Below are 16330 nucleotides of genomic sequence, written 5' to 3'. Positions count from 1 at the left end.
AAGACATAAAGTGGCAGCTCCGAAAGGCTGGTAATCTTTTTCCATGGTGCTATCCACGTCTGAAATAAGTGGGGTGTGGTAAATCTATGCTGACGTAAATGAGAGAAGGTGTTTTGAAGAACCCAGGAGAGAGAGAGCAAATTAAAACCAGAGCAGTCTGGTGAATATTACACAAGAAAAGCTTACTCTGTTTTCTATTTCTTAGTTTTGTGACTGCAGAAATTCCCCTCATCTTAAACGAGGGAAAGAAGGCCAGGAGGCCAGAGCCAGCATGCTTTGCCATGGTGAACTGGCAGTAACCAAACAAGGAGATTGGCAATGTGACTGTGAACCAGCCATCCCAAAGCGTAGCAACTGAAGAGTCAGAGCTCCAGCAGGATCAACAGCTGGCCCCTCCCTCTGATAAGGGACGAACCCAAACCTCACAGCCACATACAACTATATCTGGGTCAGCTGGGAATGGGGCTCCATACCAAAATGCCGGTGGCACCACTGGTCTCCTCCAGGCAATGACAATGTTTTGGTCTGGGCTTGCCCTCCCCACCCTCCCTCAAGGCTACAGAAAGCTGTGGAACAGATTTTTTCCATGTGCAAAGGACAAAAATCTCCTCTGCTTGCTGCGTTCATTTGCTAAATAGCACGAAAGCCTGTGAGAAAAGCTCTGAAAAAATTGCTTGGGCTTCATTTTTCTGTTTCTCTTCCTCTAGCAAAGCGCCTGCAAGTTCAGTACAAAAAGATCAACACAGTCAAGCACAGCTTGTAGCCTAGCTACATACTTCAGCCTTTGCTCTGAACTACTGAGGTTTTGGATGATGTCAATCTGGTCTCCTGAGGGCTGCTGTTGTCATCAGATAGAGAGGTCGATAAGGCACATGTTATGATGAGGCATGCTGTTGGGTTAAACCATAGTATCGTGCATGAAGTAGCCAAGAAAGCGGGGCATTTCCTGGTACAGTGCCGTGATAAGGCTCTTGCTGCTTCATAGGTATTTCCACCACACTGTCCCCTGTGTTCAGCACGCAAGACATTGCTGACAACCCAAAAGGACAAACAGCACCAGAGTTCAAAATATTAATTCCTCTTTCAAAAAGAGGCTTGTTTGGGACTTTTTGTTTCTTTTCCTGATCTCAAATTAATTTTTTTTTTGAGATATTTTATTTAACCTTTTACAAAGTGGGTAAAAGCAGGACCCAGAACAGCTGTTCAGAGCTGGACAAAGTAAAGATAGTTTCTGAAACAGTTTTTTTTCCTGGTCCCTCATCTAGTAATGCCCCACTGCATTTGTGAAGCACCTGAAATCTAGCACCGCCTGTAAGCTAGGGCCACTTGGTTGGATTTGAAGGCTCCAGCTCCCACCAGCACTTGTTTCCACACTGCTCAGATGCCTGAACTGCGGTTTCTTCCTCCCTTCCTGGTTTACTTTATATTGAATGTTACGGTTTGTTCTACTAGCAGACCAAATGGTAACAGTTCAATACCTGTTCTGTGTGTCAGGTAGCACCGAAAAGGAGTTCGTACATTGCCTTTACCTGAAGCAGGACTGGATTTTGCTTTTTACTTTATTTAGCCTTCATGTTTCTTGTTTACATTTTGTATTTCACTTACACTGAGAAGAGGAACAGCTTGGATCTCCAGTCATCCTTCACTGCCAGCCATGGGAAGAGTCATGGCTGTCCTAATCCCACCAGTGGGACCACAAAGAATAGGCGTGCAAAAATTGAAGTAATCCACCCTTGTGCCAGCTCTGGTCTTTTCACGGTTAATCTCTATGTACCAAAAGAAAAGGGGGATAACGTATTTGTTCAGAATCCTAATTATACAAGTTATCATCTAGAACCACACTGTCTGCCAGTTTTTACTGAAGAAAGAGTCTGTTGTACTAAGTACATCCTCTAGGACCCAGCGGGGAAGTACAGTGCTTGTGTGTTAACATGGCAGCAAAATCCTGGCCTGGCAAAAGCATGATCTGCTCTGTGTGTGAGAGCCATGCAATCCCGCAGTCTCAGAAGCAAGGAGGAGAGGTCAGGTAGGAAGGTACTTACAGCAAGGGCATTAGTTTATTTTCCATCCCACAAAGGAGATGAACTCAGCATATCCTTTGAACTTCTTCAGGCCTTTTAGAAAGTAACTTATTTTGAGGGTTTTAGCACATGAAGGATATGAGGTCCTAGCCCTGCAAAGGACAAGGGAGACAAAGCCAGAGGAGGGCACCTTGCAGGAGCAGAGCTCCTCAAGTCAGCAAGCTGGAGAAGCTTGGTAGGCTTCCAGCTTGTCTCCTGGCATGGTGTCACAGGTCCCCAACTCTCAGTAGAGCTGATGATCAACAGGGGCAGGACACAAGTGGCTTGTCTACATTTTGGAGGAAATGTAAATCCTTCAGTCTAGCCAGTGGGAGAGACAGCACGCATCTTGCTGCTCCATCTCTCCCCGGGGTAAGGTGCAAGCAGAGGTGACCCCAGACAGTGAGCAATGGGTTACAGCCCTTAGACCAGGCAGTGAGTGCTAAGCACGGTGAGTGGAGAGCAGAGCTGCAGGCAGGAGGAGGAAGAACAACTAGGAAGGGAAACAAGCATTTGATCCTTGCTTGCCAGCAGCCCACTCCCACTGCCTGCTGTTTAGACTATAACGGGCAGTGTTTGCTCTGTTCCCCACCACCTCCACTTCCAGAGCCCTGGTGGCATGGTGACCATGGCAAGCTGCCTGCTCTCCTGTGCTGGAGCAAGCAACAAGTGTGATGGGGGCAAAGGGCCTTTTCCCTCCCATGTGAAGCCAGCAGCCTCCCACCAAGGGCTGTCCCCATGCAGAGGCTGCACCCAGCCCTCTTCTGCCTGCAGCAGCACTGCCGGCTCCAGGCAGGTTGCTGCCTGCCACACCTTTTGAATCCCATCTCATGTTCCCCATTGCCCGCAGTGCTACAGAGAAGGCATCGAGTGCACTTTCTACCTGAACTGAACCAAAAACCGCATCTCATGCCCTCTGACTTTGCCCACCTATGCCTGACACCCTCGTCTGCTCACTTTCATGGGGTGCTCAAGACTTAATTTTTTGTGGGACACAGGGTTATTTATGGTCTTATCAGCCCAAGTGTTTTTCACTGCTAATCATGTTGCTCATGATGACATAGTCATAAACTAAATAAGGAAAAAATAGTGGAATAGCAGATAAAGGTGACCTAATCATGCCGTGGGTCAACCACCTTCTTACACCAATTTTGATAAGGTCTCTTATAAAGATTCTTGGAGGATATAAATAGCATGGCCCAAAGGGCAAAGTTTTTTTGGACAATAAACCAGTGACATGATAGGAAACAGCATTGCAGGTTACTCCTCCCTCTCAGAGTCAGGAGTAAGAAGGACCCAAGAATCTGTACCATGCCGTCCAACTCCCTCTCAGAAATAAAGTGCAGCTAACATTACCGGAAAAGTGTCTGTCTGATATTGCTGGTTGTGCAGCTCATCTACTCCTTATATTACTTAGATTCATAGTTTCTGGGTTCAGCAACTCAAATAAGATATTATTGGGGTTTTTTTTTTCCTTTGGGTACATTAGGGATCTTATCTGTCCTCTTTCTTTACCACAATTGGAAACCAGATTCTTATTCCTGAAATCCTAACACAGGTCAAGAGCAATTCATAAAACCAGCCAGTCTGCCTTTCAGCTTCCAGATGAGGCAGATGTTAGAAACAACATTTTACTTGCAGTACCACTTGCAGTGATCCAACATCCGTGAAAGAGGATCATCACTGCTTTGTCAAGGAGCCTCCTTTTCAGGGCAGAACTTGACTCTAAAATATTACTGATGTGGCTGCTGGTGAGGGTTGCCGGATGATTTAGTTGACATAAATAACTTGACAGAATTATGCAAACAGGGAAGCAGCACACGGTGAAAGGCTTGCTGTACTTTGCTATTATGACCAACACTAGGAAACCAAGCAAGCCGGCCACTGATACAAAAGGGAGATGAACATTTGCAACAAACAAGAAGGGGCCATTTCTTTTCCCACTGTATGTTTGCCCATTGGCAATGAGATGATCAGGAGGTCACAGGGCCGAACTCCACAGCTGAATTTTTTTTTAAGGCCAGATAGTTTTATGACTGCTGTAAAGCACTGTAATTTATGTAAACCAAGATAATGATAAGTGAAAACAAATCAACTCATGTTTCAAAACTTATGTTCCCTAGGGACAGGGATGAGTGTCACTCCTTCAGGAAGGAAAACGAAGGAGCACAGCTTCTTCTGAGTGCACTGGCAGGGGCTCCGGTCTGCTCCAGCCTGACAGTGGGGTGACTGCCCAAGGATCCTGGGTGCCATGGAGCACAGTGCTAATATCAGAGCTAGATATTAGGCATGCATGCATCACAGAATCACAGAATCACTAGGTTGGAAAAGACCCACAGGATCATGGAGTCCAACCATTCCTATCAATCACTAAACCATGCCCCTCAACACCTCATCCACCTGTCTTCTAAATGCCTCCAGGGAAGGTGACTCAACCACCTCCCTGGGCAGCCTGTTCCAGTGCCCAATGACCCTTCTCATGAAAAATTTTTTCCTGATGTCCAACCTGAACCTCCCCTGGCGGAGCTTGAAGCCATTTCCTCTTGCCCCCTGTCACTTGGGAGAAGAGGCCAGCACCCTCCTCTCTACAACCTCCTTTCAGGTAGTTGTAGAGAGCAATAAGGTCTCCCCTCAGCCTTCTCTTCTCCAGGCTAAACAACCCCAGTTCCCTCTGTGGCTCCTCGTAAGACTTGTTCTCCAGCCCCACCACCAGCTTTGTTGCTCTTCTCTGGACATGCTTCAGAGCCTCAACATCCTTCTTGTGGTGAGGGGCCCAAAACTGCGCACAGTATTTGAGGTGGAATATTCATACATGGTGGATATTCATACATGCAACGCAGTGGGGATAAATTCCCAAGAAACAGGCACCCACCACTCTCAGGCCGTGTGAGGGGAGCCAGGACACCTCACAATAACAAGGCAGGGCCCTGGTTGGCAGCACAGTGCTGTCAAAAGAGGTAAAACTGTGTATCCCGTCATATTCCTAACAGAACCAAGGTAATTTGAGATAGTGCTTTTCTCCTGACCTCATCACAGATTAGGACAGGAAGTCTGAATTTGTCTCTTCAAGAACCGGATGCAGGACAGCAGAGCAGAACCAGGCTGAAAATGGGAGTCCAGGGTGAGTTTAGGAGATCCTATTTTTTGAGCAGGCATGGGAAGAGAGGAGTGGAAAGGTTTGGAAAACAGATCCCCTGGGAACAGGCTAGGGAAGGGTGCAGCTGGCAGGAAAAGTGGAACCACACGTGTCGTTCTGCAGGGACTTCAGCTGGAAGTCAGGCTCCAGTCTTGCTAACCAAAGGGGATGGGACACAAAGTTAATGACCACAAATCTCTGTAGGAGACATTCAGTTCAAGCATTAGCTACGTATAGAGAGGTTAAAATAGTCTGAGCATAGAAACTCCCTGACAAGGGAATGCCATGGCCACGTCGGCACTGGAGGCGTCCAAAGTTGTCACTAGACAACTCTCTGGCCTGAGAGGTGGTTTCGGGATAATGAAATCAGTCCTGTCATAGTTAAGAGTGAAGGTCTGGATGACTCACTAGAAGTCCCTTCCAACCTGGATGATACACTGATAACCCCACGGGACGGTTGTCTCTGGCATCCATCACAAGACCGCTGGCCTCCCCCAGCTGCCTGCCTTCAAGTCTTACAAACTGCTCACTTTTCAAACAAACTCTCAACTGTTTTGAAAACATCTCCAGTTCTGTTTTCATCCACGTTGGAAGTGTTTTTTCTGGTCAGAAAAGCACCGGAAGAAGGAAAATATCTTGGTCAGCAGATTCAGTCTATGAATCCAAAGCCACATTACCTAAACTTAGAGGAAAATTATTTTCTGCAGCTCCCCTAGCTCTTTTGGCTGGGCACCCTCAAGAGGGGGTGAATTAGGTTTGTTCTTAGCTTTTCAATCCCATGATAAATTTTTAAGTCTAATCATGGGAAAAATGTGTTTATTTGTAAACACGGCACAGAAGATCTGAGACTGTGAGAAAATAAACAGGGAGCCTCCTCACACATGTTCAGCACTGTCACTTTTCCTAGCAAAAGTGCACCTTTTACACTCTGATGTTGGCCTTGGACAAAACCTTCCTTCATTTCTTTTGACTGTAACTTCTTAGTAAACCAGGACTTTGCTAGTGCCCCAAAGCCTTGCAGCATCTCCAGAGCTGGGAAACAGAGTGTATTCTCTCCATATAACTGTAATCAAAGTAAATCATGATGGCTCCCATGTAAGACAGCTCAAGAAATCTCTTTATAGCAAACACCGCAAGAGTTTCAAGAAATAACTTAATTGGCGTTTGTTCCATATTGCTTAATGTCTCCTTAGGGGCCATGGCTACCATCCCAAACAACATTTCTATGGCTTGTGTGGCTACATCCTTTTCCTGTGAATCAACATTGGCATCTGCTCATCCAGAGTATTCAAGAGAAATATTTGCTGTTGCCTGGAGACTAAGACAAGAGAAAAAGTATCAGGAGTCCTAAATTATTTTTGCAGCTCTTTCTCTAATACTGTGCCACTGCTGGACAATCCTCTTCCCTGATCAGGGATCTCAACAGGCTGAACCATTGGGCTGAGACCAATGGCATGAGGTTTAACAAGGCCAAATGCTGGATCCTGCACTTGGGGCACAACAACCCTATGCAGTGCTACAGACTAGGAGAAGTCTGGCTGGAAAGCTGCCTGGAGGAGAAGGACCTGGGGGGTGTTGGTTGACAGCAACTGAACATGAGCCAGCAGTGTGCCCAGGTGGCCAAGAAGGCCAATGGCGTCTTGGCTTGTGTCAGAAACAGCGTGACCAGCAGGTCCAGGGAGGTTATTCTTCCCCTGTACTCGGCACTGGTGAGACCGCTCCTCAAATACTGTGTTCAATTCTGGGCTGAAGGGAGGTGGTTGAGTCACCATCCAAGGAGGTATTTAAAAGACAGTTAGACAAGGTGCTCAGGGATATGGTTTAGTGGCAGATAGGAATGGTTGGACTTGGTGATCCAACAGATCTTTTCCAAGCTGGTGATTCTGTGATTCCATGATTCACTTAGCAGTTGTATATCTAACGGGACTTTAAAATCTGTGGAATAGTCACAGTTATATTTGCCAAGTGCCTGAAATACCTGTAAAGTCTGCCCAGGCTCACGTGTGAAGGGCATCATGTGGAATTACAGAGTACATCTACCGTGAAGGCCAAGCAATCTTCATCTATCTTCGTCATCGTTGTCATTGCTCGCACTTTCTGTGCTCTCTAGGAGGGAGATGAGACCCACAAAGACTGAAAAATGTTCAACTGGCTCATTTACCATCCAGTTGTCCAGTAGCACCAGAGGTACTGCAAACATACCATACCTACAACTTTGTCTCCGCCTGGCCAGTGTGGTAGGACTTTAAAAACACGGAGAAATGCTGAACTCTGAAATGTTTCCACCAACTCCAGTTGTTAAAACTTTTCACATCACACCAACAACTGCTCCCATATGTGGGGGATGAGGAAACTTCCTTCCACCCAGAGGTGCAAGAAAACTCTGGAGCTGGCAGTCACGTGCTCCACACAGAGTTACAACCCGCAGGATCCTGCATGGAAAAATTTCACTTCCATGTGATGACTAAGTTAATGTGGTGGGGATAGTGGGCAGACATAAAATGAAACTATGAAAAGAGATTAATTTGCAGCTGGAGCCCAGGCAGAGAGAACTCCAGGCCTCTGCTCAGAAAACGGCAGCTTTGACCAAAACTCAGTCAAAAAAGAAAAGGTTAACGCAGCGGCAGTAAAAAAAAAAAAAAATCAAAACCAGGGGGAAAAAGCAGCCTCCCTGGAAATTAAGATGTGGAATGCAAAACATTTGCAGTATAATAAACCCAGGAGAGCCCATAAAGCAGCACCAGCCAAAAGGAGCTCTGTTCTTCCTACGAGGAAACCCGAAGCGACGTCCCGCCTGGCAGCAGCCGCCCCACAGCCGCTTCCTCCCGCTGCAGCGCTGTCTCGCCCGCTGCCCTCGGCTATGTTTAACGCCGTCTGTTTCCACTCTAACCCCTTCGCTTTGGAGGGGGAGGATATAAATCAGCTGCGAAGCTGCCCACAGGGCTTAGTCACAGCAGGTAATGGTTTAGGGTGTCTTAGAGGAGGTTTGTTTTTTTTTTAATTTTCGATGAAAGTATTCTATGGAATAAGAATCATCTTTGTGAGGAACAGGCGTTGCTTAATGGGCCAGAATGTCTTCAAACAAAGGACATTTTACATCACCAGGCAGAAACATCATCTGACATTTTGGGCTGAACTCTGCCTGGAGCACAAGGGCTGTTCCATGAGTTCCCAGCAGACACTTGCAGCATCCCTGCAGAGCCAGTCTCGCCGTCCCTCCCAGTGTTCCCAGCCCCAGAGAGACCCTCTGCAATGGGCGTCACCCCTTCCTGCAGCTGAACTCAGTTTTGCTGTTTTCGTCCTGTTTGTAGCTGGCTCATACCCCTCTAACCGCTTCTGCTATGGCTCCTCCTGCTATGGCTTCCCTCTTCTCTGTGGCCTTAGTAAGGAAGGCACCATTCTTTGCTCTTAACTTTTTTTCACTTCACTCATCGAACTTTTGCCTGTCACCAGAGCACCTCCCTGGCCCCACTGCGGGATACGAGACCACAGGTCTTGATATTTTGTAGGGTATGAGGAGCCTCCCTCAAGCACAAGCCCCTCTCTCCTTCCCAGGCAGGTATTGGAGCTGTGCTTTTGTGTCAGTGCCACACCTGGACAGGTCTGTGGCCTCCTGCCCCTCCAACACCTTGAGCACTGGAGCCAGGAACTGCTTTGCTCACAGTAACCGCTGGACCTTCTCCCAGAGCCTTTTACTCAGGATTCAGGCACATGCTAGCTTTCCCCAACACAGGCCACACAAATTGCAGCAATTAACAAGTGCAAAGGGCATGCTGTGGTTTTCACATGTATTACTGCATCTTAATACTCATTCATATGCTTGGGCCTAGTCATCAGATAGTAACCAGCAGGCTACGTTATCCAGATTTTCCCCTCAATGCTGCTGCTCCTGAGCCCTACTGAAGAGACACAGTTCATTAGCCTTCATGCATCCAAACACCATTAGTTAAGAAGTCTTCAGACTCAAGACGGCATGGCTTCTTTCTCACTCCTGCTATCCCCATGCTATGTGGTCTTGATCTGGAGCTCTGTTTTGCTCCCAATCTCTAATGGTGACTCCATCATTTCCTGCCCCACCACCACCTCCCTGCTGCTGTGCAAGGTCAGAGAGAACCTAATATTCCCTATGTGATTTGCAACAGTGGTTCCAAGCCCCATTGCCCTCCCTGTGCAGGAACCATACAGACTGAAAACTCGAGTCAGCTTGTAATAATCCTCCAGGCGTATTTCTACTGTTCTCTGCTTCTCCAAGTTCCTTCCTTCTCTGCCTCCCAGTTTAATGACTATGCTGATGAGGCAAATTCTGCCAGGACTAGGAACTTGGAGCATTTCAGAGTCCTTTTTAAAAGGTATTTTTTGTTACTTGCCTTCTGACACACCATGCCTACGTACAAGCGATGCTAAACAAAGGTTGGCCAAAACTGGACACTAAAGTTCCCAACTGCCTTTAAAAACAACAAGAGTAACAACAACAGAGAAACCCTATTTGACTTTGCAGCCCTCACCTACAGAGAAGTCTGGGAAATGAGGCAGCTTCTGTTTCTACAGCCCCCAATTGCACAACTGAAGATGTTTTGTTACAAAATCCACATCCAGCCCATAGCAAGGGAATAGCCAGTACAGCTGATGGGACATCTACAGCTGTTGTAGGAATTAGGAAGGAGGAAGGGAGGTCCTGGAGTGGGACCTGAACCACCCTGAGCTCTGCAGATCAATGTCATCACATTACTCCTTACCAAGAGGAACTGACACAGCCAGCCATACACACTGGCTGTAATTTCTAAAAACAGCTAAACCTGTTGAAGGTGGATAACACTAGATTCACCTGACTTAGAAGCCAAAAAATGTGACAGTTAATGCCTGCAGGCCAGAGACATGGACCCAGTCTTCTTACAAGGAACCCACAGCAACCATCCATGACTACAACAAAAAGTATGTGAAGAGCAGCAAGAGCCACCATAGGTGTTCCCCGCCCCACAATAAGAGCTATAAGCACAACCTGTAAAGTGCAACAAGGCACACACTGCTGTGCCACCTTACATGGGATGACAAGTATCTTGTCCTTGAGGGTGCTTCTCTCTGCCCTGGCATGTTAGGCACGTCAGGAGCAACTGTGCCAGTGCCCTTTCTTCCTGGCCATCCTGAGAGTCTTGTGTACTAAATCCATGAGCCAGAGCACAAAGGAGCCCTCAAGTCAGTATAATGTTATGTCTCAAAACCATCGTGCCAGGAAAGGCTACTTAGCTTTCTGAGCCTTGGCTATGTTATTACCAGACACGGTAAACTGCTAGGGGACACCAATGCTAACACTATGAGAAACAGCGTGGACCACTCACCATTGGTAAATCCAAGGAAGAAGAAGTCCCTCCAGACTAGCCCGAGCTATATACCTGAGCCACAATGAATGCCAGAGGTACCAGATCAGGCAAAAGCCTGCATTGCTGGAGGCTCTTACATGCACGTTCTCTGTCTCTCTCTCTTACAAATGATTACAGAAAGTAAACTTTTGATGTTGCCTGTTCTGCTTTTCTCTATCCCCTGTGACCTAGCTCAAGGTTAGTTTCAAAAAGCAAAACATTGAGTGACAGAGCATTTGTCAATAATAAACTTAGAGAAGAAAAATGTTGCTGGCTTTCCAGAACTGGTGCACTAGAAGGACAGGGTAGGTACACAAGTACTATGAGTGAAGACATAGCTTTAGCTCTGCTTCCCAGGTTGTCGTATCAGTAGCACTGTGCAACTAATACAGCTGTTTTCTTCATAAATTATAACTGAGCAAAGACTATGTGTTTGGAGAGCTGCACGGAAATGTCCACAGAGGAAGTGAGGAGCTCCAAGCTCCAAGTGCATGCTCTGCGATAGCCTTGGGATGTTCTCCAGACCAGATACGCCTTGCTCATCAGGGGCTGATGGCTCAGCTTCCAGCAGCGGGAAGGGAAGTAGGACTGGGGGCTTGCTGCAGCCAGGCAAAGGTCTTTCAGGCAAAAGCCAACCTCTCATGTGGGCCATATCACCTTTGTGCCCATAGGCAAGGCTGCAGTCAGCAGAAGGTATCTGAAAGATGTCAAGCAGTACTGGGGCAGTGCTGGAGTTTCTTCTCTCAGGGATCAGCACGCAGACTACACTGTGTGCTAGTTACATCAGCATCTGCTGAGCAAACTCCTTATCCAGTTTTTGGAGTGTTCATGGGAACCAAGTTCTACCAGCCACACTCCTCTTCCACTGCCTTTCCTCCACCTAGCTCACCTTTATTGCCAGACCACACAAGAAAGCGTGTTGCATAAAGTCAACAGTAGGGAAGGTACGTTGATGCAAGCCTGGAGGCATCCTGCAGCTTTTCTTTGGCAGGAACTTTTTCAATGTGAATTAGGAAATGTCTTTCCTGAACACTGAGGCATGTCAAGACAGCTGATGGATCAGTGGCTCAGCAACAATATTCCACCCCTGATTTGGAAGAGCGCTGGAACAGTTTCAGATAAGAGCAGCACCAAGCTTGCTCCAGAGGAGAGCTCAAAGGTAAAAACACAGGACACCATGAGCAGCACTGGCAGAGAAGTGTTCCAAAACAAAAGTACTGGCTTCTTAAGTTTCTGGGATTGCTGACTGATTCTTTTAAGAGATACAAGGGCTTGAATACGATAGCAGGGCAATCTGAGTGTACACAGAAACTTTGCTGAGGGGTCCATGTGCCTCTCCTACACACACCACCAAACAGCCACTCCGCCAAAGTGGAGCAGTACCACTAACCAACCAGGCCTGAGATTTTGGAAATCTGTACCACTTCCAACATCACACTTCACTCAAAACATGCACAGGGTCTCCTTGAGCCAGGTGGGGGAAGAGTTGTGCAGGAACACAGAGTACATGAGGAACTAAAGCCAATCCAAAATTTAAGCTACACTGAGCAGAAAGAGATTTGCAGGAACAAACCAAGCACCTCAAGATGGGAGGAAGATTTCATAGACCAGGGAAGGTCACATCAGGTATTTGCTGCCATTGATCTGTGCACCCACATGCTTGCAGGGCTGACACTGGAAACAGTGAGGAATGATGGAGGGATGCCTGAGCGCAGTGTGCATGCACCTCAAGGGTCAAGAGGAGTGAAGTAGCCACTTTTGAGTGGTTGTCTAAAACCAGCCCCCTGATTCTTGCAAGTAAAACCAGCTCCACTGTCAGTTTCTTGAAAAAAATTGGGGTTTATTGATTTAAACTGCAAACAGTCGTTACAAAAGAGATTCTCTTTTAAATAAACTCACACAAAGAGTAAGAAAAAGCAATGTAGTGAACAGTAACGGGAAGGGGAAAATTACATTCATTATTCTCTTTGTGCCAGTCCCATTCACCTTGGCAAGGAAAACTCTGAACTTGGAATACAGAAACGCAAAGACAAACTGTATTTGGAATGTCTTCAGATAGGCACTTTGAGCCGAAGGCTTTTCTCCTTGAAGAAGCTATACAAAAAAAAAGGAAGAAAAACATCTTCCTTCCACACTGCCTCGCAACAGAGCTCAGGTACGTACATTCTAAAGCCCAGGTAGGCAAGACCCAGGGGAGGGGAAGAGGAGGAGAAGAGGAAAGGCGAAGAAGCATATTAACTCAATTTGCAGTCCAACACAAAAAAAAAAAAAAAAAAAAGGAGGGAATTCTAAAATAAATAATCCAAACACAGTTTTTGCATTTTTTAAATTAATTTTTCATTTTTTAAAATAAAATAACCAAAAAAGTGTAAAGTTACAAAAAATGTCATTGTAGTATAATATATTAAACTGTGGGGGGAAAAAAAGGAAAAAAAGACACTTCACAATCTTAAGATTAATATGGAAGATCATAATTTAAACATAAAAGAATATATTCTATGGATTCATCATCCCGATAAATATGAACAAAATTAACAAAAAAAGCATAGGTTTCGGCAATAAATACGTTTTGATAAGTTAAATAAGCTTTTTTATATTGTTGTGCAGTGACAAGCAAAATTTGCTCTCCAATTTCTGAAGTTATACAAAATTAAAAACCCAGGAAAAAAATAATAAAAAGCTTGGCGTGAGTGCTCTAAGATAGGTCTAAAGTACTCTAGAGCAAAACCATTAAAGCTATGTCTACTGGAACTTTGTTTACACGAACTTGTGTGTGTGTATGTGTGTGTGTATGTGTGGAATGATTTCCGTCAGCCCCACCCCCTCTATTTCTTTGTTTTAAGATATCACATCAATACATGGGGAACTTTTAGCACCAAAATCAAGTCTCTCATAGTCCATCTGGTTTTTGTTGGGTTTTTTGTTTGTTTTCTTCCTCCCAGTCGAAGTCCCACTCAACGTTTACAATCTTTGTCTGTTCTCAGCTTTTTTCTTCCTGCAGACCTGAGTGGATCCAGGCAAGATTAGTCTTTTAAGGGGAGGGGAGAAAGAGGGCTGGATGTTAACGCTTGCCCACACGCCTGCAGCCTAGCAGTAACTGGCCAGTCGGGAAAGAACTGGGAGAGGGCGATGCAGTACATGGCCAGGGGAGGGAGCTGGATCTGGACATTCCTGCACACCTGGAAGCGCACAGAGCTGCTGGTGCCCTCTGCAGCTGGAGAGGTAATACAGTCACAGTGAAAAGTGTTAAAAGGCACTAAAATTTTGTAAACGTTATTGCTTTTCATCGTAATTTGGCACTTAAGGTTTAAGCCAGCGGGTCTACGGCGGGCAGGTGGACACGTTAACATCCAGCTTGGACTTCTGGGGACAGGGTGGGGGGAACTCAGCTTAACATCGTAATAGAGGTGCGGGGGGGAGCGAGAGGAAACCCAGATTAGTCATCAGAGATGGAGAGTCTGCTGAAGATGGGAAGACGTCTTGAGGTGTCCAGGATAGGGGAATCTGAGCCGCTGTGGCTGCTGCTGGAGCTGCTCAGATAGCCCTCCTGGTCAGAGAGGGAGTCCTGAGGACTGGGCGGCGAGTCAAACATGTTGGGGGACTCGGACATGGGCCTGAACAAGAAGGCGGTGGGGGAATTCCCGCTGGGCACCTGCACCCCCATGCCGGGGGCGAAGAGACTGACCAGCTCCTGGCTGGAGAAGGTGAAGGGGTTGCTGGCGCAGTCAGGCAAGGTGGGGGAGCCCAGCAGGTCGTCGGCACTCAGCATGGGCGGCGGGGTGATGGAGGTGGGGCTGTCCAGCAGCCCGCTGGCAGCAGCGCTGGGGAAGCCGGCGAAGCTGAAGCTGTGCTGCAGGCGGGGTCTGTCGGCGGCGGCGGGCTCGCGGCTCCCCGCCACGGCTCGGCGCTCCTCCGCGTTGTGGATGAAGTGGCAGCGGGGCCCGTAGGGGCAGAAGCCGATGGTGTGGAAAGTGCGGCAGAGCTCGGTCTTGTACTTGGGGTGGCGCGTGAGGCTCCGCAGCTCGTGGATGCCGTGGGCGAACTGGCACTTATCGCCGTACTTGCAGGCGCCGTTCTCCTCGAAGGGGCGGCACAGCTCCGTCTTGTAGCGGCTGGAGTTGACCTGTCCCCCGGGTTGCTTCTGCGGCAGCAGGCGCTCGCCGCCCTCCGAGAAGGAGCGATCCCGAAAACGGCTCTCCCGGGGGCCCAGCGCGGGAGCCGGCTCCCCTTTGAGAGCTCCCAGCAGCTGGTTCTGGTGGAACTTGGAGTTGGGCAGGGTGACGGAGTGCCGCCTGGGGAAGCCCCCGCCGGCCGGCGTGCCCACCGCCTTCCTGTCCAGCAGGCACCCGCTCACGCCCGAGGGGCCGTAATTCAGCATCTTGTTGCCCTGTGAAGGGGGGGAGGGGGGGGAAGGGAAGAAATGCCAGGAGCCGGTCAGCGACAACGAAGCGAACCGACCTCCCGAGGCGAAAATGCAGGGCGGGGCGGCAGGACGGAGAGCGAAAACCGGGCTGCTCAGTGCGCCCTGGGCTGCGCAGCCTTCGCCCTCCAACCCCCCCCCCGCGCTCCGATTCGGGGAAAAAAAGCCCCCCTGCCCTCCCTAAAAAACACCAAAACGCTCCCGCCAAGCCCTTACCTTGCATAAAACTTCGCTGAGGTCGAAGATGCTGGGCGACACCAGGGCCGCGGACATGGTCGGGCGTGGGTCGGGCTCAGCCTCTCCCGGCTCCGCAGCCTCCCCGCCCCGCCCGCTCCCGCCGCTCCCGGACGCGCTCGGCGGAACCCGCAACTTATAAAGTTTCGGAGTTACCCCCCGGCGGGGAGGAGCCGGCGGCGGGAGGAAGGGGAGGAGGAGAAGGAGGAGGAGGAGCGGGGTGATTGACACGGGCGCTGAATCACCCCGAAGGGCGGGGTGGCCCGGGAAAACTTTCGCGAGGCGGGAGGGGCGGTTATGCGCGCGGAGCCGCGAGCCCGCCGGGACCCGCCTCGGGGGGCGCTGGTTCGAGTACCCCCACCAACCCCGAGCCGCGTTCTTCTTCCCATCTTTCCACTCCCAAATCCCCCCGCGCCCCGGTTTGTATCGAAGCCGGGCCGGCTCTGCCGCCTTCGTTGAAATGGTGGAAGTGCGGGTTTGCCCTTTGAAAGCGCGGTCGGTGGTGGCTCCTGCTTCGCTACCCGCCGAGCCCTCCTCCGAAAACAACAAAAAGAAACAAAATGCCGTCGCCGGGCCAGTAATCTGTTGCAGATTTCGCTCGGCAGAGCGTGATTCACACAGATTCCCGAGGCTCCGCGCGCCCCCGCAGGGTCCGGCTATTCCAGATTTTTATATAGATATAGATGCATTATTTATTTAAGGAGAACGATCAGGTTCCTCGAATTTCCTTCTCTTTCTAGTTTCTTTCCCCCCCAACCCCGGCGTTGGCCAGCAGTAACCAGGGCAGAGACCAGCCTGTTCTTTCTGCAGTTGTTTACTCGTTCTGTAGGTGGTGCCTGTTCCCAGGGCTCTGAGCCTCTCTAAAATTAAACCCAGTTTAATTGTTAGGTTAGAAACGTCATTTCGGGGACTTTCCAAGAGTTACCGAGAAAGCCGCAAGAACTCTTTCGCTGCTGGGTCGCTCCGAGCTTGGTTTTCACCCGGGTGAAAACTGGGAGCTTTTTTTGCTTTGTTTGCTCGTCCTGTGTGCCTTTGTTTTGGAAACTCGGGGTTTAAGGTTGCCTGTTTGGAGCGGCGAAGCCCGGAGCCGAGAAGTAGTAACTTTTTCCTGGTGATCTAGCTC

General features: G+C 48.6%; 1 protein-coding gene across 1 annotated transcript; it reads right to left on the bottom strand.

Annotated features, from left to right (window-relative positions):
- Window positions 1–12372: 12372 nt before the first annotated feature.
- On the bottom strand, window positions 12373–15309 carry ZFP36L1 (ZFP36 ring finger protein like 1). The gene is made up of 2 exons (XM_069858177.1): window positions 15190–15309; window positions 12373–14940 (listed from the first exon to the last, which is right to left on the bottom strand). Exons 1-2 carry the CDS (start codon window positions 15244–15246, stop codon window positions 13990–13992), a joined length of 1008 nt encoding a protein of 335 aa, XP_069714278.1. The 5' UTR covers window positions 15247–15309; the 3' UTR covers window positions 12373–13989.
- Between the last annotated feature and the right edge of the window lie 1021 nt (window positions 15310–16330).

Source organism: Phaenicophaeus curvirostris, chromosome 5 (genome assembly GCF_032191515.1).
Source record: "Phaenicophaeus curvirostris isolate KB17595 chromosome 5, BPBGC_Pcur_1.0, whole genome shotgun sequence".
NCBI classification, from domain to species: domain Eukaryota; kingdom Metazoa; phylum Chordata; class Aves; order Cuculiformes; family Cuculidae; genus Phaenicophaeus; species Phaenicophaeus curvirostris.
Note: the sequence above shows the minus strand (reverse complement) of the source record. Positions and strands in the feature narration are given on the sequence as shown.